Source organism: Sarcophilus harrisii, chromosome 2 (assembly GCF_902635505.1).
Source record: "Sarcophilus harrisii chromosome 2, mSarHar1.11, whole genome shotgun sequence".
Taxonomy (NCBI): domain Eukaryota; kingdom Metazoa; phylum Chordata; class Mammalia; order Dasyuromorphia; family Dasyuridae; genus Sarcophilus; species Sarcophilus harrisii.
Genome location: NC_045427.1, coordinates 640,592,565 through 640,615,552, shown reverse-complemented (window position 1 = coordinate 640,615,552; position 22,988 = coordinate 640,592,565). Strand labels below are relative to the sequence as shown.

Below are 22,988 nucleotides of genomic sequence, written 5' to 3'. Positions count from 1 at the left end.
CTTTATCATTAAGATTAAATAACTGTACTCTCAAGCATACCACTGCACAAACATCTTTTCAATTATGTGAGTAACAGATGCTTTAACAAAGGAACTATTGAAAATTCAGAAAGCATGTTTCCAAAAAAAAAAAAAAAGAAAGAAAGAAAGTATCAGATGACAGAAGAATGTAATTGTTTACCATTAAAACATATCCTTAGCTCTTTCATTCAAACCCTCTCAGAACATTTTGTGTGTTTTTTTTAAACAAAAGTTATTTGGGACTTTAGTTGAAAGGATAAATGTTTTTGGAGAATTGCTAAGCATTATATGGACATGGGGATAATAGGGTGATAATTAATAGGATTATTCTAGGAGCTGGAAGGCACCTAAGACAGAATCTTGGTTGCCCCCTTCTTCCCTCATTTTACAGATGGAGAAGCTAAGGCCTGCTGACTGGCCCCAGATTTCTCAAGTGTTGAGTGGCAATGGTAGAATGCAAATCATGATTCTTCGAACCTTATTATACTATACGAACAATGTTTAAGGTCATTGGTGGGGCAGCTGGATGGTGCAGTGGACAAAGCACCAACTCTGAAATCAGGAGGATCTGAGTTCAAATCCAACCTCAGATACTTTATTCTTCCTAGCTGTGTGACCCTGGGCAAATCACTTAGCCCCAGTTGCCTCAGCAAAAATAATAAAATCACTGGTGAGAGAGAGAATGCCATTCTCCCTTGATCAGTTGGTTTTATAGACAACCTCCTTACTTTATACTTGAGAAGACGTGCCCAGAGTTACACAGACTTGGTCCCAGTGAGCCTCATTCAAGGGACTTTTGAGCTATCCTGGTAGCTTTTATTCCCTCTCTGTTCCCATTTTCCCATCTCACACGAACTAATGTCTATGAACGTGCCTTGAAAACTCCTATGTGATGGGCCAGAGTTGGGTTTCATAGTTGTCACCCCTCAAACCCTTAAAAGTACAATGAGACAAAACAGACTTTTATTGTCTGTTCTCTGCTGGGCCCTATATTAGACTCTAGATAGAGAAAGATGAAAAATGAGATTATGGCTCACCTCAGGGAACTTATGATCTAGTCATTTGACCACAAAAAGATAATTCAATAATTGTGTATGTGTGTGTGTATATAAAACTCCCCTCTGTCGTATCTTTTTAATTATCTGTGAGGGAGAATCGTGCAGGGCTAGAAGGGTTTACACGTGAGGAACTGGATCCTCAGCCCATCCCCAAAGGCTGGCTTCTCGGTCTCTCCCTGTCATGTTGCTAAACCACGCTTGTGGTGGTCCGTGCCCACCGGCTCCTGTGGTCCCTGCCCGTGCCCACTGGCTCCTCTGGTCCCCGCTCCTGCCCACCGGCTCTCCTTCCCCTGGTTCATTCTGCCCACCGAGCCCCCGGTCTGAGAGACATCCTGCCCAGAACACAGCCGAGGGGGTGATCTGGAGCGCGCCTTTGTGGAAAGGGGCTTGGCGTCGACCGCAGCTGAAGCGGGGAAGCACATTTGCTATTGTCTTCACAGCTCTGCACCCAGCGTAGAAACAGCCGCTTTGGGACGTCGCTCTCTGCCATGTTTGTAATCAAGATGGTGCCCTGTGAGTTGAACAAGTGTGGATGGCACCGGAATCTTGTTCTAATCCTTGGAAGGCTGAATGATTTGTTGTGTTGGTAATTTTTTGACTGGAAGAAGAAAACTATACCTTCCTTTGGCTGAATATTTGGTGAGAGATTGTTTTTCACACTTCACAGTGGAGTTATATTTTCTATTTCTGGCCCAGAAGGAAAATGTCTGGCCAAACCCTTGAATGCCGAGACACTAGCATCTCTACTAAGAAATGTAGCGACTCCGTTTTACATCACATGAAGTCTAGAGCCCCAGTGGAAGCAATGTAACATGTCTTTCTTTGTGTTCCCTTTGAAAAAGAAAAGAACCAATTGAACACAAGATTTAATAGCGACGGAGAGAGTGCCAGAGTTTTTAACCCAAGTTGGACCATATCCCCCCCTCCCCTGCCTCAAAACCGTTTCTTCTGGGGGGACTTGCAAAGATATTTGGTATTTGCCATTGATCTAGGACCACGAAACCTTCAGCCCTTTTTGGTGAGCTTGAGGTCCAAGTTTCTTTTTTCTTTCACCCTTGAATCAGGCTGTGCCTACCTATATCCAATTTTTCAAATCTCTATAAATAGATAAATTCCCATCTCTCCTTCGGCACTGTTTGCTAAATGTCTTGGCCCCTGAGTTCAGTTATTCCACGCAGGCATTAATCAGGACAGGAGACACTGGTGCTTAGACTGTACATTATTCTGCCGGGCAGTAGGGAATGTTGACTAATAAAGATTAAGAGCCTTTTCTTTTCTTTTTTTTTTTTTTATGAAATGCTAATGACAGAGACATGTGTGATATACTGTGAAATACATTTCTCTAATGTGAAGTTTCTGGTTTTTGTTGAGAAAGAGACTCAGATCCCCAGAGGATTTTAGAATTTGTAAATATAAAAGTATCTGCCTTCGTGTTTAAAAAAAAAAAATAAAGGGAATTGGCAGGTAGCCAGATTACTTACATTACTGTAATAGATTTGCTGACCTCTGACTTGTGCTGCAGAGAAATACATTGAATTTTTCATAATATCAGATGAGGCAGTTCTAAAAACTCAGGTTACACTGAGCTCCATTATTTCACTTGAGATTTAGTAAAGCAGGAATCTTTTTAAACCGGCAATTTCTATATGATTATAATTTATTGGCCCAGACCCCGATAAATCAGGGTTAGCATGTCACCGATCCGTTCATCTAACTTGAGTTGATTTTAAGTTGTCTTTATTTAAAAAAAAATAAAAGTCTTGCCTTTCACAGTGACTGAATTTAATAAGAATCTTTGTGATAGCAAAGGGCTCCCCTACTGTTTCTGCTTTGGGGTGGAAAATGCTATTCTTGTATTATTCCTGGAAGAGGAAAGAGGGGGAAAAAAATGTCATGCTGCTCTCATTCGCCTATGGAAAGATGTTATTTTTCAATCCGTGATAGCTTACCTATTTGAGATCCATTATTGGGTTCATAAATAAGCATTTAGCTAATCTGGAATTTGAAATCCGGATCATGGTAAAAGTCCGTTTATTCGCCCTGCTCCCAGTTGCCAGACTTGATGATCAGGGAAGGGAGAAAATGCTCTCTGGTTTTTCTGATGAATACATGGCTTCCCTCCCACCCCCCATTACTTCCACCCACCTGAAACCCAACTGTGGCCTAAAAGCTTCAAGCTCATCTAAGTGATTTCTCCAGATTAATGTATTTCAGGGGGCTGGGGGAAAGGGGAGAGGGACATTTTTGCTTTTATCTGCACTGTTTAGAAACTGATTAAATCTCTGTTGTACTACAAATATTTGAAAATAATCATCTGCTGGTTTCAGGCATGTTGCATTCTGCTAAACTATTTGTATAATCCAAACCGCGTTCTTCCTGTGTTGGGCAATATTGACCTTCCATTGGCTAACCTGTTTTAATGGTGCCGCTTGTTCGTTGAATTTTCGAATGTTCCAAAAGCTGGAGTAGTTTTAGTGCTGGGGGGACTGTAAAAACTTCTAATAATCAAACGATAAGATCATATCCTGTGGGGTAATTGTGTTATACCTTGAGAGGATAACTGAAAAAACATTCACTGAAAACTGCACCAAACGGAAATCGCCATATGAAGCTGTCTGTAATTGTTTGTGGTAGGAGATGTTGTCCTGCCCTCCAAAACTGGGGTGCAGTCCTATTCACTTCACTTTTGCTGTCCCCCGCTTTCCTCCCTCCCTCTTTTTCCTTCCTTCCCCATCTCCTTTCTCTCTCTCTCTCTCTCTCTCTCTCTCTCTCTCTTGATTTCTCTGTGGGTCTCCTCTTTCTCTTTTTTCTCTCTCTTTTTCCTTATATAGATCCCTTTCTGTTTCTTTAATTTTCTTCTTTTCCTCCTTTCTATTTTTTCTGCCTGCCTCCTTTCCCCCCTTCTTTTCTTCTCTTCCTTTTTTAGTTTCTTCTTTCCCTTCTCTATTCCTCTTTTTTCCCCTTCCTTCTTTTCTATTCCTTCTCTTCCTCTTTTCTTCCTTACTATAATTATCCTTCCACTATTCAGGAAACTAACAGCCCAGCCCACGACCCTACCCTTTAAATGCATACGAGTGTACAGACACACACACACACACACACACACACACTCTGTAGCACAACACACATGGACACCCTCTGAGCCTTGAACAAGCAGGGCTTATGTTTGGATTCAGTTTTACCTTAGTCATGCCTCTTTCCAGATACAAGAAACATTTAATTCCAGATTTCCTGCTTCTGGCTCTCAGCCTTTGACCAGCAAAGTGAAATGTGTTTTCACTGTTCTTGGCCAGCCCAGCTGCTGAGTTGAGTGGAAAAAAAGAAAAAAAAAAAGGACCAAAAATTGAAAATGTAGTCCTCCTACTTAAACTCACAAGATTATAAGAGGAAATTTAAGCCCTGGCTACTAATTAGCACCTGTCTAATGAGCCAGGGTACTTGCCTGTGGTATCAGAACCAAGGCTAAGAAAGGGCTTCTGCCTGAGAATATTCCACGAGGGCCCAGAGAAGGCATTTCAGTGGTGATTGAGGCCCCCTGGCTGCCTCCCTTCACCCCCTCCCCCCAAGGCTTCTCATGGAACTTCTTCTGTCTGTGGGATCACTGAATCATTTGAAGATGAGGACAACTGGGGATGGAACTGGTGGGGAAGGGAGAAACGGTTACCATTGGGACCTGTAAATTTCAAATGCACCTCCAGTTGCCATGACAACCAAACAAAAATCAAACAGTCCTATCTGCGATAACAATTATTACAATAAAATGTGTTTTGATTAAAGTCAGTTTTAAATATTTAACACGTGGAGGGAAAGGATGTAAATATCGTCCTCGCTTGAACCCCAACTTTCCACTGGTCTGAAGTGAGTGCGCCCTTTGCAGGGCCCAGGAGGGATTATTAGACATTTGGGGGGAATGTTGGGGGGACACTTTACAAATGAAGTAAAATAAATTCAAGTAAGAACAAGATTGTTTTTTTTTCTCTCTCTTATTCTGCTTAGTTATGCTTTTTATTATATAAACATTAGCTGTAATATTACAGTGGGAAGCAGGTATTTGGCAGCTATATATTATTTTAGTAAGTCTGCATAGAGGGAGTACTTTCCAGTTTTAGCAGCTGTAACATGTTTAAACTCAGTTTGTAATGGGATCTGAAGATGAATATTCCCCATGGGCTCTCCTTAGCTTTGTTGCTGGCCCACTGCCAAATTTAGGGCTCGAAAGTATTATTCACGCCTCCTTGCACATACCTTGTCAGAGCATGCTCAGTTAATGAATTTCATTTCTAATATGGCATAAACTGAGATTTGATTTTACCATAATTTATGTAGTATTTTATTAAAGAACAACATTTTATGATCCCAGGCAGCTCCATTTCTATATTCTTAAAGCCAAAACTGTTGGTTCAGTTAAGGGGTAGAGATTCAAATTGCATGGTTAGAAACCAATTGTAGAATAACAAATGAACATCCCAGGCAAAGGGTTTTCTGCCTGGGAGTCTTAGATTAAAGATAATTAGGATTCCCAATCTTTGAACAGATTTATGTTGTTTATAAGTAGAGTGCATTTTCTTCATTGAGTCAACTTGTCTTATTTAAAACAAATTATGTTTGCTGTATTAAAGTTCATATTTTTAAGGTTGAGTCTTGTATTAATCCCACAGTGAGTCATTAATCACACCAAATGCATTATAAAAACTTTAATCACTGAAGTTGAAACTGAGATTGTAATGCAATCCATCCCTTTTAATTACATCAGCTATTTTTCCCGTTCAGATCAAGAGCTACGTCGCAAAGGGAAAACAGATTAAAATGAAAGCTGTTTGATGTTTCTCTTTTTTTTAAGCAGTTTTATGGATTTTGTTAAAGAAAATTACATAATTAAAATTCTTGAATTTTTTAGTCCTCTGATTTTTGTGATCTCATTGCCTTTCTTCTCTTTGCTGCCCTTATGATTGTGTTCGAGAGTCTCAGTAAACTCCCTCCCTACTGCCGGAGGCCCCATAAAAAGTTTGCTCCCTTGGAAATGTTCAATAAGGTACCTATTACTTGGTGGGACTGTCCTTGAACTACCGCCAGCATGGAAGGAGCCATTGATTCCCACTCGTACTAAGTCTTTAGTTTGTGGAAATATTGTTGCCCTTGTGCTAACCTGGGCTCCATATTTGTTAGCTTTGCTTTCAGGGATATGTCTTTCCTGACATTTTTGGGTCAAGTGGAAAAGTGACTTTACAGCTCAGGTTCAAGTCCAAGAGATCTAATTTTGCCACTTAATTGTCACATGCCCTTGAGCAGAGGACTTAATCATCTGAACCTCAGTTTTCTCAGCTGGAAACTGGCAATAATGTTGGGGCACTAACTGCATCCCAGGATTGTTGTGAGTTGGAAATGGGTATGGTTCTTTGTAACTGTCAAGTAGTATAAAGCTGAGTCAAGAGTAGTATTCTTCATAAAAAATTGTTTAAAATCCTAAGTGTTGATTCTGATTCTTTTATAATTTTTTTTATTTTCCTTTTCTAATTTTCTAAACAGTTTATTCTGTTTGAGAGGGAATTTTTAGAATTTTATTTATGCCAAAGGGGGAATGGTGCCTTTAAAAGAAAAACTGATAGACTTAAAGTAACCAGACCTGAGTTCTAGTTCCAGCTCTGCTCAAGAACCTTAGAAAAGCATCCTCTCAACCTCAGTTTTCTCATATATAAAAAACAGATACCTTCCCATCTCTAACTCTCTGTGATTCTCAGTGATCACTAACTCTGTGATTAGTGGGTTGTATATATTAAAAGAAATAGTGAGCCACCATGTAATATTGTTGGCTGAAATTGTAAGGGCTGATCAGTTATTTGTTTTTTAATCTTTTAGATTAATACTGCCATATGAAAGATTTATTAAAGGAGAAGAAGATAAACCTCTGCCTCCAGTAAAACCTCGAAAACAGGAAAACAATTCCCAGGAGAGTGAAAGCAAAACAAAATTATCTGGAACCAAACGCATCAAAAGTGAAAACCCAAAGAACAAGAAAGAAAAAGATCATGCTACAAAACCCCAGGACACGACAGAGGTTAGTTAACCACTATGTTGCCGTGAGAAATGTCCTGCTTTGGAGTCTTAGGGGAGGAATTTCCGCGTTCAACCAAAAGGTCTCCTCTTGCGATTTGCTCAGAGGCTGAAGGCTTCTGCCGGGCCTCCTTTCAGGTGCTCTGATTGAGACGGGTTCACTCGGCACCCTTCACCTTCGGGGTTCTGATGGACAATAAAACAGGTTTCTGAAGGCTGGGCGGCTTCTGCCGGACCTGGGAACGGGCCTCCCAGAGCTGGAATCGTTTTCTCAGTTTGATTACTTCTCAGCAGCACACCAGCCATTGAGAGAATTTGAAAAGAATTGTAAAAATCAATTGAGGTTTGAAACTAGACAAGTCAGGCCCTAATCATGGGTGTATCTCAGCCGTTCAGTGCCTAAGTCACTTTGAGTTATCCCTGCCCAGTGTAATTGATCTGGTCATGATGCCCAAATGTGTTCTATGGAAAGACCCATTTTCAATACGCATTATTTATTGGGTAGTTTTGAAATGGCTCCTCAGAAGCCATTATTATCTTGTCTGTTAATAGGTAGTTTCTGACCATTCTCATACTAGCACCACCCGCCAGTAGACCACAGTTGCTCTGATGAAAACCTTCTTAGAAGCTAGACAAAGAGACTGGTTTTTGAAGTCTGTTATAACATGAATGATTTTTTAAAAATCTTACTCCCTCTTAAAACAATAACAACAACAACAACAACTTAGCAGCCGCATTCAAAGGCAACATGTTTTAGGATTCAACCCCAGGGGAATTTTGGTGGTTTTATTAAACGCCCCTAAAAATCAGGTCTATAATGAACTCAGAAGAGACTCTAATTAAACAGGAGCTTTTTTTAAAAATAAGATTAAAAAAAACCCAACCCTCCCTAACTGAAAATTAAACTACTTAGCCGGAGTCTTATAGAAATAGAGTATATAGATAACAGCAGAAAATTTTTTTTGCATTTCATAAACATTTTAAGCCCCAGTAATTCTCACACACACACACACACACGTTCCCATGAATTGATCATACACATGGCCAAAGTTAAGGAAGCTTCTTAGTTCCTCTTGAGCCTCAGATCACTGAGGAACATTGTCTGCTGCATACAAAACTGTTAACTACATCCAACAGATCAAGTTATGGATGCTGGGGCCAAAGCTGACCTTTGAATGTCTATTTTTTACAGTTGGGTTTCAATACCCAGCTCAACACTATTTCTAGTCTAAAATATTGCTTGTTTGTCAACTAAAGACGTCATCCTTAGCCAACTCACTAATATAGTCAGTGTAACAAGTCAACTCAAACCTACCTGGAATAACCTTTGTCAAGCGTTCAGAAAAGTTAGACTGAAAATCCCACCTTTGATCCTTCCAATCGATGTGACTGGACACGTCATTTCATTACTCCTATTTAGCCTTTTTAAAGATGTTGATCACTTCCAATACTGAGTCAGATTATCATATAAAAATTGGAGGTGGAAGGTCTTTTTCTTAGTTTGATTACTTCTCATTGACTTAGATGGTCAGGTTTATGTTACTGAAGAGATATGTATACCCCCATTGGATGCTGTAGGGAAAAGTGCCATTGAGATAATCAGGGAAGGTCTTAACTTATTCTTGCCTGGGCTCTAGAGGATTTATGAGTTTTGTTTTTTTTTTTTCAGAAATGATGTCATTTTGCTGCTCCCCAATAACTAAGCCTTCATCCTGAGGGTTCAGCAGATCAGAGGGCAAAATATTAAACGTAAATTGCATTTTTCCCCTTTGAATTTCTCAGCCACTTTCATACTATATAAGGGCAAGAGACTAGTGGGGAATGTGGAAGGGAGCCTGCCTAGTGTGGCCATCAGATGATTCGAAAGAACTCGATGGTGATCTTGGTGCTTTCACTAGCTAAATAGCCTGTTAGCTTGGACAAGAGACGGGATCTCAGTTTCCTTCTCTGTAAAATGAGAGATCAAAGGACCTAGGGCTGGGAGGATCTTAGAAATCACCTCATCTAACTCCTCTTCTTTCATTTTACAGAAAAGGAAACAGCTGTTAAGTGATTTGCCTAAGTGAATTAAGTTTGCTGCCAGCTAGAAGTTTCTTAGATTTGATGTCACAAAGACATGTTGAGATTTGTAGTTTTTTCCTAAAAAGTTCCTTTTGCAAGGATGAGATGGATGACCAGAGATGGTAACAAATTGTACCTCCCCAAGCACAGCGGGGTCTTGTTGGAGAAACAGCTTTTAAATGGGTGTGGGTGTGATTTATGAAATGCTTTTTCTACCACCCCCACCATCGAGTCTCACCCGAATACCTTCATGCAACATTTAGATAATCACTTTCTTGATGCTTCTTATCTTAACAACTGAGGAGAACAAAGTTGGAGGGTGAGACGGAGACCATAAAAGCCCGACACAAAGCATGGTTTTGTGACCGTCCTCCGCCGAGGCTTGTCAAGATGAGATGACAGCTGTTATGAAAGGGCTTGTCAGTCAGCCGGGGTCACAGATGGAAAGTTATAATGACCTCTGGAGGTCACAGTTCATCCGGCTCCATAATGGAATGAATGGAACGGATTGTGCCCACGAGCTTCGTCAATGGGGCAGCACAAAGAGGGGCTGTCTCATTGACGATAACTTATTTCAGGGAAGAGAAAAGCTATATTTGTAATGGCGCACACTGCCTGAATGTTGACAACTTCATTTTTAGCTTTAATAAAAATGTAGCTTGCCACAACGCTGAAAGGAAGACTGGGAGTTTCTTCTCTCCTTGGCAGGCAGGCTGCTGCAGCATCTGCATAATTTTTAAATATTTTAGCATTATTTGTGTATCGCGTGGCACCGAGGAGAAATTATTAACACATAAGCGATTGCTAATTTTAAATTCACCAAATTGCAGAAATTAGAGGGAATCTGGCCATCTCGAGGAATAGCAAGAGGTGAGAATCCACTTTGTTGTTGTGTGGTTCTTTAATGGGGTTGCCTGCCTTCTCAAAGAGAGCAACTTTTTTTTTTTTTAATCTTTCTCAATGGTGTCATAAAACTACAACATGTAATTTAAAACCCATTTGGATAATTGACTGATTTGACAAGAAGACAACCTCAGAATTAAACTATATGTTAGAATCAAGAGATGATATGATTGTATACCATCAGCATACACGGCTTTGCTATTTTGATAGGTGTCTCGGAAGAAACCGGAGTCGATATGCGTATTTCCCTTCATGTTTCTGTAATTTAGATTTCTTTGTTTAGAGCTGTGATTGGGGAGTAATAAAGCTTTTCAAAACTCTCCGAAGTGATTGACAAGCCTGTTTTTAAGGAAAGCTGCCGGGTGTAATATTGTATTTCATAGTGGGATCTGTCAACATTCTTTGCTTTCTTCTGACTATCTATTGAAATATTTTATTAGGTCTCATCGGAGCAAGCGAAGGAGATGCCGGATCAGAGAAATCTGACCGCGCCCCTCACTGCGATGGAATTGAAGAAACAGATGGAAGGGATCCCAGCGGAGGTGCTCGTGTCCAGAGCGGATCCCGAAAAAGGAGACTTGAAGGACCAAGGCTCGACCAAGGAGAAAGCGGAGGACGCCAAGGACGAGGAAGAGGAGGAGGCTGCGTCTTCCTTTCTTTCTGCGGTGCTCCCCGATGATGAGCCAGCCCAGATCCCGATGGTTGGCAAAGAGCTGCACCCGTCGCCGGATGTCCTCATTGACATGAAACAAGAGCCCCAGATCTGCAGTTTTACAGATACCCCCGAAAACGAGCTTCAGGAAACCCCCTTTGGCAGTTTTCCCACCATGCAGCATCCTTTGGCAAGCCAGAATGAGATGGAAGACGACAAGCTGCCCGTGATGGCCGATTATATCGCCAACTGCACTGTGAAAGTGGACCAGCTTGGCCACGATGACATCCACGACGCGTTGAAGCAAAACCCCAAGGTCCTCGTGGTCCAGTCGTTTGACATGTTCAAAGAGAAGGAGCTGACGGTTCCTCACGACGACCCCGCGTTTAACTATACGCCTCTGCTTTACTCACGGGGCAATCCGGGAATCATGTCTCCGCTGGCCAAGAAAAAGCTTCTGTCCCAGGTGAGCGGGGCCAGTTTATCCAGCAGCTATCCCTATGGCTCCCCGCCCCCTCTGATCAGCAAAAAGAAACTGAGCGGCAGAGATGAACTGTGTTCGGGGCTGTCCCAGGCCCATCACGGGCCCCACGCGGACCACATGGTGGTCAGCCGGCCGTCGGTGATCCAGCATGTGCAGAGTTTCAAGAGCAAGACTTCCGAAGAAAGAAAAGTCATCAACGAAGTCTTCAAGCACGACAAGTTAAGTAAGCCGGATCCTCACCGCTGCAGCTTCTCCAAGCATCACCTCAGCCCGCTCGCCGAGTCCTACGTGCTGAAGTCCGAGCTAGAGGAGAGCAAGGACAAACTGATGGAGAAAAGGGCGCTCCAGCACTCCCACATGCCCAGCTTCCTGGCAGACTTCTACTCGTCTCCTCATCTGCACAACCTTTACCGACACACGGAGCACCACCTTAATAACGACCACACGGCTAAATATTCCCCCCGAGACATGTACAGAGAATCAGAAAATATTTCCGCGTTCCCTTCACATAAACATCAAGACAAACACAGTGTAAATTATCACACGTCTTTGCATCTGCAAGACAAAAAGGCAGCCTTGGAAGCCTCCTCGGATGACCAGCCCACAGATTTGAGCCTTCCAAAGAGCGCGCCTAAGCAGACTGGAAAGGCCCTGGGCCTGGCTCACTCGTCCATGGCGCAGCAGGAAGGCAAAGCTCTCTCCCAGTTTCAGGTTATGAGCAGCCAGACCAACCGAGACTGTAACCCCAAAGCTTGCCGCGTTTCCCCCATGACCATGTCGGCCCCCAAAAAGTACATTGAGTCGCTTCCTAGGTCTGGAAAGCCTCATCACGTGAGACTGGAAAACCTGAGGAAAATGGAAGGCATGGTTCACCCGATGATCCACCGCAAAACAAGCCCCCAGAATATCGGTGCGGCGCGGCCTTTAAAGAGGAGCCTGGAGGATTTGGATCTTGTGATTGCGGGGAAAAAAATCCGGGCAGTGTCCCCCCTGGATTCTTCCAAGGAAGCCTCGGCAAAGGACGAGGCCTCAGAGCAGGAGGGCGAAGGCGCCAAACCGGCTCACGGCGGGCATCCCAGCGGCTCCTTGGAGAGCCACAAGCTCCCCCTCTCGTCGCCCATCTTCACGGGCTTGTACCCGGGAACCCTGTGCTCGGGCCTCAATTCCCGCGTCCCAGCTGGATATTCTCACCCTCTGCAGTACTTGAAAAACCAGACTGTGCTCTCTCCGCTAATGCAACCCCTGGCTTTCCACTCCCTCGTGATGCAGCGTGGAATCTTCACCTCCCCGGCAAATTCTCAGCAGCTCTATAGACACTTAGCTGCGGCCACACCTGTAGGAAGTTCCTACGGGGAGATTTTGCACAACAGCATCTACCCTCTAGCTGCTATAAACCCTCAGGCGGCCTTCCCATCTTCCCAGCTCTCCTCTGTGCATCCCAGCACAAAACTGTAAACGCAGCCTTCCAAAGCATCTAAAGGAAACTGTCAGTCTCGTAGCTTCACTCCTTACCCCGCGATGACATCTTCAAGAAGGAGGCGTCGCTATTCCTTCTCAGCTAGGGCTCAGGATCCACCCTGGGAATCCAACGGATAGGTCTCTTGGATCGGGGCGAGGCTGCGCTTCGGCTAGCTCGGCCTAGACCCCTTTCCCATTTCGACGACCTCCCCGATCTCCAAATCATTTCACTTTGCACACGAGTTTTGTGAAGGGATTTACATCGTCCAAAAATGGCTAACAGAGACCCTCATTTGCCCCCAGATTGTTGGGCCTGAGCTCGAAAGGTGGCGATTCAGAGGAGGGGAAAAGGAAGATGGTGGGGAATCCACACCATTGAGGGATGCCCGGCTCTGGGTCAGTTGCTTGACTTTTCGAGGTTAAATCAATGCAATGTATAGTGAATCTGCAATCGATCTTTCCTTTTGACACTATTAAGCCGGAAAAGTAAACACTGTTCAATTGACTGTATAGACTTGCTTCTTCCAAGGTACCTGTATTTGTTTGTTCCCATAATTTATATACAGGTAGTTCCATTTCCCCTTCTTCCCCAGTTTATTCTGTCCTATTTTTTTTTTAATTAAACAGTATCATTTTGTTGGCAGGTCTTTTGTTTCTGTTTGTTTTTGTTTTTGTTTTTTTTAAAGGCTGTCCTAGTTGTCGATGTGTGTATATTTTTTTTTTCCACATCTTATCATTTGGAGCAGCTTTGGGTGGTAAAGTTATTGTTTACAAATTGAAGCAACCGATTCAAATGGAACAAATGGAGAGAGACAGAGAGACAGAGAAAGAGAAAGACAGACGGTGGATCACATGATGGTGCAAACCAAGTTCATTTTTCAGTCTGCAATTTATGGATTTTGTTCCTCCTACACGGCAGGGCCGAAGAGCTTCTCCACTGTGTACCCAGCCAAAGGCTTTGCTTTGAAGTGTTGGGTTCTGTGAAAATGTTCAGCATTGTACTTACCTTATCTAGGCTGTGAAACTGTCCTACATACCAAGGGAATCATAAAAACACAAACTTCATTGGCAACAAACTGCGGAATAACAACCAAATCCAGAGGACATATTTGTGGGCTGTACAGATATTTTAGGAATTCCAGAAATGAAAGCAGAAGCCAACATGATCTCCACTGATGTTGGATCGAAACCCTTTCAGAGGCTAGAGGGCGGGTTGGGGGGAGGGACAGGAGGCCAGATGGGACTAACTTAACAGAAGAGAATGCCTTCCCCCAACTGAGCCGTCCTCGGGGTGACCACTGGCCTGGTCCAAACGGCCTCTCATAGGTTGAAAGAAGTGCCCACCGCCGCCATGTCGTCATGGCTCTTGATAATGATTGGAGTATTTAATTACGCACAGAAAAAAAAAAAAAAAAAACTCGGCTTTGGCTGCAAAAGCAACGTTGTCGTGGTGGTGGTTGTTTTGACCAATGACCTGTCTGGCAACAGATTTTGCTTGATGTTTGCTTCTGTCATCTGAAATAAATGCTCACACTGGTCAAGCCATGGAAAGATGTGGATGATTTGTTTTGCCTCTGTGTTACGTGGGCTACTGAGGTGTAACCACAGAGTATTTTGTTTTCAAAAGGTTTTGTCAAAGAAAATGGTGGATTTCCTTTCGGCCTTCCCCGAGAGTCCCTCCTCCTCTATCCATAGATGGTCATTTTGTTAAAACCTTCCACCATCACCCTCCCCCACAGTTTCCCGTAGACATTAATCTTCTAGTTAACTGAGGTTTTGGGTTATTTTCTTTTCATTGTTTTTCCTCTGAGATGTTTTGTTGTATGAAAATTGATGACAATTTTCAACTTTTAAATAAGCAACTCGCCTGCAGAATTTTCAGAACTGGTAAGGCTCTAGAACAAAGCCATGCATGCAATGCATTTATTTGTATTGAAACGTCACCACGACATAAAGCCAAATATCTAATGTAACATACTTAATATCCAAAGGTGAAAACAGAAGAATGTAGTCATCCAGTGTTCAAAGTTCCATTTGCTTCAATTAATTACTTACCTTCCTGTGGGGAAAAAAAAAAACAAACACGTGTGTGGGTGTGTGTGTATATATGTATGTATGCCCATATATACATATATATGAGAGAATATTAAATAAACTAATAGTCTTTAGATTATACATGTGTGAGTGCATATTATCCTGCTGTTGCACAAGAGAGTAAGAGAGAGAGAGAGAGAACATCACAATCCCAGCTGGTTTCCTTCCAGCAGGGATGCATAAGGAAGTTGCACTAGATATGAATCATGACAGAACCAGAGAATATGAAAGAAAAACAACCTCATGGCCATTCCACAATAAAGAAGCTTATTTTAAAAAATATGGGAGCTTCCATTTTGGGGGAGTCATCTATAAATTGTGGACCTGGGGGTATTTGTTTTCTGCAACGCACTGATCTCACTTTGGTTCCATCAGGTTGGAATTGGGTCATGCTATTTTCAAATCACGTTAATAGAAGCCAGCATTCATTTTTTTTTTTTTTTCGTTTGTTGCAAGAGGAGGCTCACTGTTTCTCTCTGAGGGAGATCAAATGCTAGGTAAAACCTCAGGACCACTAAACGAGAGATGGTGGCATTCCCTCTGGAAGCAACATGTTATTTGTTGTTGTTGTTGTTATTGTTGTTTTTTATCTCAACCAAAATTTTGGAGTTCTTTCTCCCAAAAGACCATTGAATTCCTCATTGGCTGAGAAAGGCTTTCTTGCTTTCTTTCTTTCTTTTTTTTTTTTTTAAGTCTTACACGGGGCTTTGTTTGTATTGTTTGAGTCCAAGGGGCCTTATTATTGAATGGAGTTGTGCAAGCCTTTTGTTGTGCAACCAGACCCTTGTTATTGGTAGTTTTGTAAAGGAAACTGTGGAATCTAATGGGCAACAGAGTCATAAATCTATTTACTGAGAACAGCTTCCAAGAAATGTTGCAATTCCAAATGCACTAAGTTCATGATTCATTGGATATTTTGGAGGTTCTAAGATTTAAATAACAACTCTTCCCCCATCATCACCAGAAAAGAAAAAAAGGGAAGAAAAAAAAACAACAACTCTTTTCACTTTAGCAAACTCAATTTTAAAAATAGAGCCCAGCTGAGTTTCAAAATTCACTGTCCTCCTAGTAAATAATTAGAATGCAGAGTACTTGCAACAGGACTGTCTTATTTAGTTAGTTATTGGAGACTCTCAGTTCACATTTATCAGAGCATAAAGAATCGTTTGTTCAAGCCCAATATTGACTTTACAATTTACTGAACTGGTGCATGAGTTCTTAAGTACTGTATCTTACTATGTTGCTGTGTCTCATGGAAGTTTTTGAGTTGGTCCCACAAAAATCTTTTATGTAGTGTGCCTTCAAAGAGAGCAGTTCATTTTTCTCTTCACTGATTGTTCCATACGGTCACATTTTGTGGTGGTCAGCCAAATCCCATCTGGTCCAATTTTCCAATTGTTCTGATCTTAATGAGGAATGGGAATGATTTCACTCTGGCGAGACCCACACCATTGAAACGATCATCATAAGCACTTAACTCCAGTGTTGGCTGTAAATGTATTTGATATTCTGCTTGTCTCCCTATGGTTGAAATATGTTTGAAGAAAAGGCAGCATAATCTCTTGGCTGTTTATACTTTTTTAAACTTTTCCTTTGTTGTAAATATTGTATACTTTTGGTGATTTGAGTTATGTAACCTCTATGCTCTGTAAGGTGGTTATTTGTATATAGTAAAATGGCCCAGTGATATTAGAGACTTTCCCATGGAGGAGGTTATTGAGTAACCTCTGCATTAGTTTGAACACTACCAGAAATAAAGCTGAGCCAACTATAAACACTCGATTTTGTATGTTTTCCAAATTGTACTTATTAATGCTTTTGATACTGTATCACGTGCCAATAGTTTCCCAATCACATAGCAGGCAAGAGATATTTTGTACTTTTTGATCCACTGTCATATTTAATAAAAAATGTTACTATCTGTTCCCTTTGGTGCCTGAGTAATAATTGTATTTCCTGCTTTTCCTATTGAGAAGTCACTGGCTGCCCAGTCCCTGCTCCCAACTTCCCCTTTTTTTATGTCAATAAAAGGTACCACTTCCCTGGGGAGAATAGAAGCATTGACTCAGAACTGGAGGAGATTTGAAATCTAGTCTGAATGCCTCATTTTGCACATGAGAACATTGAAAAGCAGAGAAATGAAGTTATATTAGTCATAGGGAGGAAGCTTTCAAATCCAGATCCTCTGAATAGAAGTCAAGAGCATTTTCCCAGTAGGATACACTACCTATTTCTATAGCATGTTATTCAGAAATATACCCAGACACTTTCTAGACAGTATTGACCTCCTGAATTAACCTCCCTAAGCCAGTACCATAAGTTTTTCTTGTTCAACCTGGGTTTTCTCCAAGGATTATTGAGCTTGAAAAGGGGTGATCCCCAATTACCTGCCACAGGACAATCTCTTGAGAATTATCTCCTTCCTTTGGGTGAGGGCTGTTGACAGCCTTCTCAGAAGGGCAGATAATGGGGATGGATAGGAGGGTAGCCTAAATACATGCTCTGTGTGCATGGGGACTGACCCTTTTGTAGAGATTTCAGTTTCTTGGAGGTCACTCCGCATCCCTATCACCATCAGCCATATCAGATTCCCAGTCCCTCCCCTCTTCTACATTACATGTTGTCATCTCTTCAAATTCATTGCCATAGTGTTTCCTGGGCAAACCCATCCAAGGCCTTCCTGGGTTCTCTAGCCATTCGCTTCTATTTATAGTGTGCAACAGCTTATATTTATGTGATGCTTTAAGATTGGCAAAGCACTTTACAAATGTCGCATTTTTTCCTCAAAACACCCCTGTGAAGTAGCTGCTGTTTGTTTCTCCTTTTTACAGGTGGGGAAATTGAGGCAAAAAGGTTAAATGATTTGCTCAGGGTCTCACCGTCAGTGTAAGGTAGGATTTGAATTCAAGTTTTCCTGCCTCTGCCCTTTGCTCGATCTAGCGTGCCATACTTCTTAGGAGATACAGAGAGACACATTTATTTTGCCCCTCTTTGATATATGGTGGTTGACTGAAGCCCATTTAAAGAGTACAACGTAGACTTTTAATTCCAAATCAGTGTTTATGAGATCTTGTCAAGAAATGTCACGAAAAAGATTTCTATCTTTTGCCAGATTTGTAGCTCAAAGGAGCTTCAGAAGCCAACTCATCCAAGGCGTTCATTTTACAAATAAAGAAACTGAGGCCCAAAGTTAAATCAATCAAGGTACAGGAGTTGCCCTGGCCAAAGAGCGCTCTCAAATGGGTAGTAATTCATGGTTAATGATCTTAAGTTTCCTTTGAAGAAATATCGAGTGAGTCCCAAAAGACACTACTAGAGAACCCATGGTAAGCTCTCCTGACCGGGCCTGAAGTTCCCATAGGTGCCCAGTATGAGAAAGGGAATCCTAAACAAATTCACAGCAGAATCAGGTTGGCATTAAAATAACACAGAAATCACAACTGGTTTGTCTTTGTGGTTAAGCTCTGCCAGAGAGCCTGCTCTGTTTGCTAATGGTTTGGCAAACATAACTCCTGGGAAACTCCTGAACACCTGAGAACAGAATCAAGAGAAGCTGGATACCATGGATTGCTGGAAAGAACTAAACAATTGGGTTAATGAAAGGCTAATGAATTTGAGGATTCAAGAAAAATAGTTTTGTTCATTTTAGAGTAACAACAAAGCTGATAGAGTAGTTTATGGTTTTCAAAATTGTTTCATTCATATAATAATAATTATTAATTTATCACCATAAATTAATATCGGTATTTTATTAAATTTATTTAATATTATTTATCGACATGATAATGAGATATTGTTTGATCTTCAAAACAATCCTGGGAGAAAGATGTTAATCATTAACTCCACTTTACAGATGAAGAAACTGGGAACAGATAAAGGTTCTATACTTGCCATAACTGCAGAGCCAGAATTCTGTCCACTACAGAGACCACACTTATTGTTGAATGATTTTCAGTTGTGTCCAACTCTTCAAGATCCCAGTTGGAGTTTTCTTGGTAGAGATATTGAAGTGGTTTGTCATTTCCTTCTCCAACTCATTTTTACAGATGGGAAACTGAGACAAACAGGGTAAAGTGACTTGCCCAGCATCACACAGCTAGTAAGTGATTGAGGCCATATTTGAACTTGTCTTCCTAATTCAAGACCTGGAATTTTATCTTCACTACACTACTTAGTTCCCCCCTTTCTTTAACCCTTCTACAAATTAACATGGCTATGATATTTTTTGAAATGAGACTTGAATAAAGTCATTCAATGAAGTAACCAGGAAGTTCTCAGCACTTTGGGTGGACCCTCTGCAAAGAGCTGTTGGGAGAACATGGCCAAAGATAGGACAGGATGAGCAGGCATGGGATGGCTTGTCAACCTGGAGGGAACATTTAAATTGATGAGTTCAAATATCTAGTACAGAACTGAAACATGAAAGTATTTTTAAAATTTACATTGGGCAAGCCTTGTACCATTATTTATATATGAGCCTATAGTTAAAAGGGCTGGTCTTTTCCTAAAAGCTGTAGTATGGAATGAAGATCTTAATGAGGCAGCTAGATTGGGAAGCAGATAAATTCTAAGACTTGACATAAGGAAAACCCAAGCTGGACATATAATTGCTCAGTGATATTAGGCACAAGTCAATTCATCATACAATAAAAAGACATTAACTTCTGTTATAGAGATATACTAGGATGGTGTTGGACTCAGTTTCTTCACCTGTAAAATGAGAGTAATAATAGCCCTAACACAAGATTATTATGAGAATCATGTAAAATGTATAGTGCTTTTCAAACTTTAAGCACAATATATATACTATTGTAATGTTTTTATTAATGAAAGTTGATGACTGGATTTCCATATTATACTAGTTTGGCCTTTTGAGGGTGATTATAAGGCTTTAAAATTAATAAAGCTACTCTTTTTAAAAAATAATTTTTATTTTTTAAAAAAAGATTGTATTTTATTTTCTTTTTTAAATATTCATAGTTAGACATCTCTAGTGCCAAAATTGTCTTTCTTGCAGTTCCTTGAAAGGAGGAATGACCTCGTTTCTCTCTTTCTATCCTGTGCTAACCATGGCACTCTGCATCTCAGATGTGCTTAATAAACATGGCTGAATTTGTGAAAATTGGTAAGGTTGAAATGTCAATGTCAAAATGCCTTTTTCCAGGGAACATTGTCCTGTAATTTTCAATCCAATATATTTCTCACATATGGACATAATCAGCATGATTTGTTTATATGCAATCAAGTTATTAAAGAGAAAGACTCCTAAATCAATTAATCAATAAACATTTATAAAGCTCCTATTATGTGCCAGATCCCTATGCTAAGAGCTAGGAATACAAAAAGAGGCAAAAGATAGTAGGAGTTTACAATCTAATGGGGGAGATTATGGGCAAATATACAAGCAGGTTCTAGGCAGGAAAAATAGAAATAATTAACAGAGAGAAGGAATTAGAATAAAGAAGGGTTAGAGGAGGCTTCTCCATAGAAGGTGGGATTTTAGTTTGGATTTAAGGGAAGCCAGTAGGCAGAGTTGAGGAGAGAGAACATACCAGGAAGGGACTACCAGAGAAAATGCCCGACATTGAGATGGGAGATGGAGTGTTCATGGAATAGACTACTGTCAAAATGTAAGAATACTAGAAAGATAAAAGAATGCTAAGGTGGAAGGGATTTGAATACCCAGTAGAAAATTTTAAGTTTGTTCCTAGAGACAATAGGGAGCCACTAGAGTTTATTAAGTTTGGAGGTGATGTGAACAAACCTGTGCTTTAATAAAATCACTTTAGGAGCTGAATGGAGAATGAATTAGAGTGAGGAAGTATAAGGAAGGCTGACATCAGCAGCTATTACAATAGTTCAGATGTGAGCTGATGAGGGTGTGCATTAGAGTAAGGATAAGAGGAGAGAGGAGGAATATTGAAGAAATGGTACATAAATATCTAATTTCTAATAAGAGCTTGGATAAGGAAGTGGAGATAAGAGATAATGAGGAGTCCAAGATAACTCCTAGATTGTAAGCTGGAGGGACAGTAATAAGGAAGGGAGGAAGAGGGAGGTTTCAAGAGAAAGATATTTAGTTCAACAGATATTTCCTGGGCTCCTCTTCACTTTTTTGCCTCTTCATGTGATGTAATTTACCCCATTTTACCTCCCCTTTCCTCTTTTTCCAATACAATTCCTCTAAAACTCCTCATTTCTTTTTTACATCATCACAATAAAGTCAAACTATACCTATACCTTGTAAGTATATCCCTAATAAAGATGGAGTTCTCAAGAGTTAAATATCTTTCTATATAGAGATATAAACATTTTAACCTTTAAAAACATAGGATTTTTCATTCTCCTTTTACCTTTTAACAATTCTCTTGAGTTCTGTATTTGAAGATCAACTTTTCTATCCAACTCTGGTCTTTTCATCAAAAATAAATTAAAACCCCCATATTTCATTGAATGCCCATTTTTTTCCCTGAAAGGTAATGCTTAATTTTGCTGGATAGTTGATTCTTGACTGCAGTCCAAACTCCTTTTTCCTCTGGAATATCATATTTCAGATCCTTTGATGCTTTAAAGTCAAAGCTGCTAAGTCTTGGGTAATTCTGATTGTGACTCCTTGATATTTCAATGGTTTCTTTCTGGTTGCTTGCAGGGTTTTCTCCTTGATTTGATAATTCTGATATTTAGCTACAATATTCATTGGAGTTTTCATTTTGGGGTCTCTTTCAGGAAATGATCAGTAGATTCTTTCAATGGCTATTTTGCCCTCTGGTTCTAAGAAATTAGGGCAGTTTTCCTTGATGATTTCTTTTCTTTTTTCTTTTTTTTTCTTTCTGATGATTTCTTGAAAGATGTTGTCTAGTTCTCTCTCTTTTTTCTTCATCATGTTTTTCAGGTAGTCCAATAATTCTTAGATTGTCTCTCCTGCATCTATTTTCCAGTTCAGTTGTTTTTCCAATGAGGTATTTTATTTTCTTCTATTTTTTTTCTCTTTTTTGGGGGGTGGGGGAGGGAAAAGGTTGTTGGACTGATTTGTTTCATTGACTCATTCACTTCCATTTGTTCGATTCTAATTTTTTTGTTAATTATCTTCTTCAGTTAGCTTTTTTTAAACCTTCTTTTGCATTTGGACAGTTGAACTTTTAAATGAGTTGTTTTGTTCATTAGATTTTTTTTCCATTTCACCAATTATTTTTTAAGAAGTTGTTTCCTTTTTCTATTTCACCAAATCTACATTTTAATGAATGGTTTTCTGCAATGTCTGTTACCTTTTCCAAAATCTCCTGCAAGCTCTCATTTCCTTTCCGCATTTTTCTTCTAACTCTCATTTAAGATCCTTTTTGAATTTTTCCAAGAGAGACTTTTGAGTTGGAGAGCAACTGGTATCACTCTTTGAGGCTTAATCTGGAGACATTTTCCCTTTAGTATCCTCAGGATTTGAGATCTATTCTTAGGGCAAGGGGAAGATTGTCCCAAGCTTCCTCTAGGCAACAGCAACTTCATGCTGTCCTGGGGCCAGTGCTGCCAGTTTCCTTCCCATGCTGGGTGGGTGCAGTCAAGTCCCATTTGTTATGCTGGGGTTCAGGAGCTCACTATTTGCTTTCTGTACTTGTGCTGGAGTTCTCACAGCTAGTCTGCTGATCCACTGGCTTTAGAACCAGGACAAAGTTGCCAACAGTGCTTTATTTTGGCTAAGAGCCTCCCACTAGATTCCCTCAGCGTGAGGAAGCCTTTCTGTCCTGTGTCTCCCTGCACTATACTTGCACTGGGCCAAGTCTCTTCTGCCCAATTGAGACAGACCTTTCCTGAAGTTCTTCCAAAATATCTTCTGCTGGAAATTTGTTATACTCAAAATATTTATGGTTTCTGTCACTACAAAACCCATTCAGAGGTTTGATCTGATATTGATTCTGAGGGAAGCTAAGAAAAGCTCAGACAAAAACCTGTCTACTCTCTGACATCTTGGCTCTTTTTTTGTTTTTTAAATAAATTGAGACTTGATTTGTTGTGTTGTTGATTAGAGTTCCAGAAGTGATTAAACAAATGTTAATATTGCAGAGTAACCTTAAAAGTGTGTCATGCTGTACATATCCCCCACTTGATAGTAATTTCCCAAAATTATACATAAAGATAGTTTTAAATATTCATTTTTATAAGTTTCTGAATTTCACATTTTTCTCCCTCTCTCCCTTCCTTCCCTCTTCATTAA

The 22,988-nt window shown here is 40.6% G+C and overlaps 1 protein-coding gene across 3 annotated transcripts in view; it reads left to right on the top strand.

Moving 5' to 3' along the window:
* The window catches only part of ARID5B (AT-rich interaction domain 5B), a 202,512-nt gene extending 189,176 nt beyond the window's left edge, over positions 1-13,336 (top strand). For all 3 annotated transcript variants that reach the window (XM_031956901.1, XM_031956902.1, XM_012551848.3), the window contains 2 exons: positions 6,936-7,134; positions 10,535-13,336. In XM_031956901.1, coding sequence (XP_031812761.1) covers positions 6,936-7,134; positions 10,535-12,685 — 2,350 coding nt within the window. In that variant the 3' untranslated portion in view covers positions 12,686-13,336. The remainder of the gene's footprint in view (positions 1-6,935; positions 7,135-10,534) is intronic.
* Positions 13,337-22,988: the final 9,652 nt, after the last annotated feature.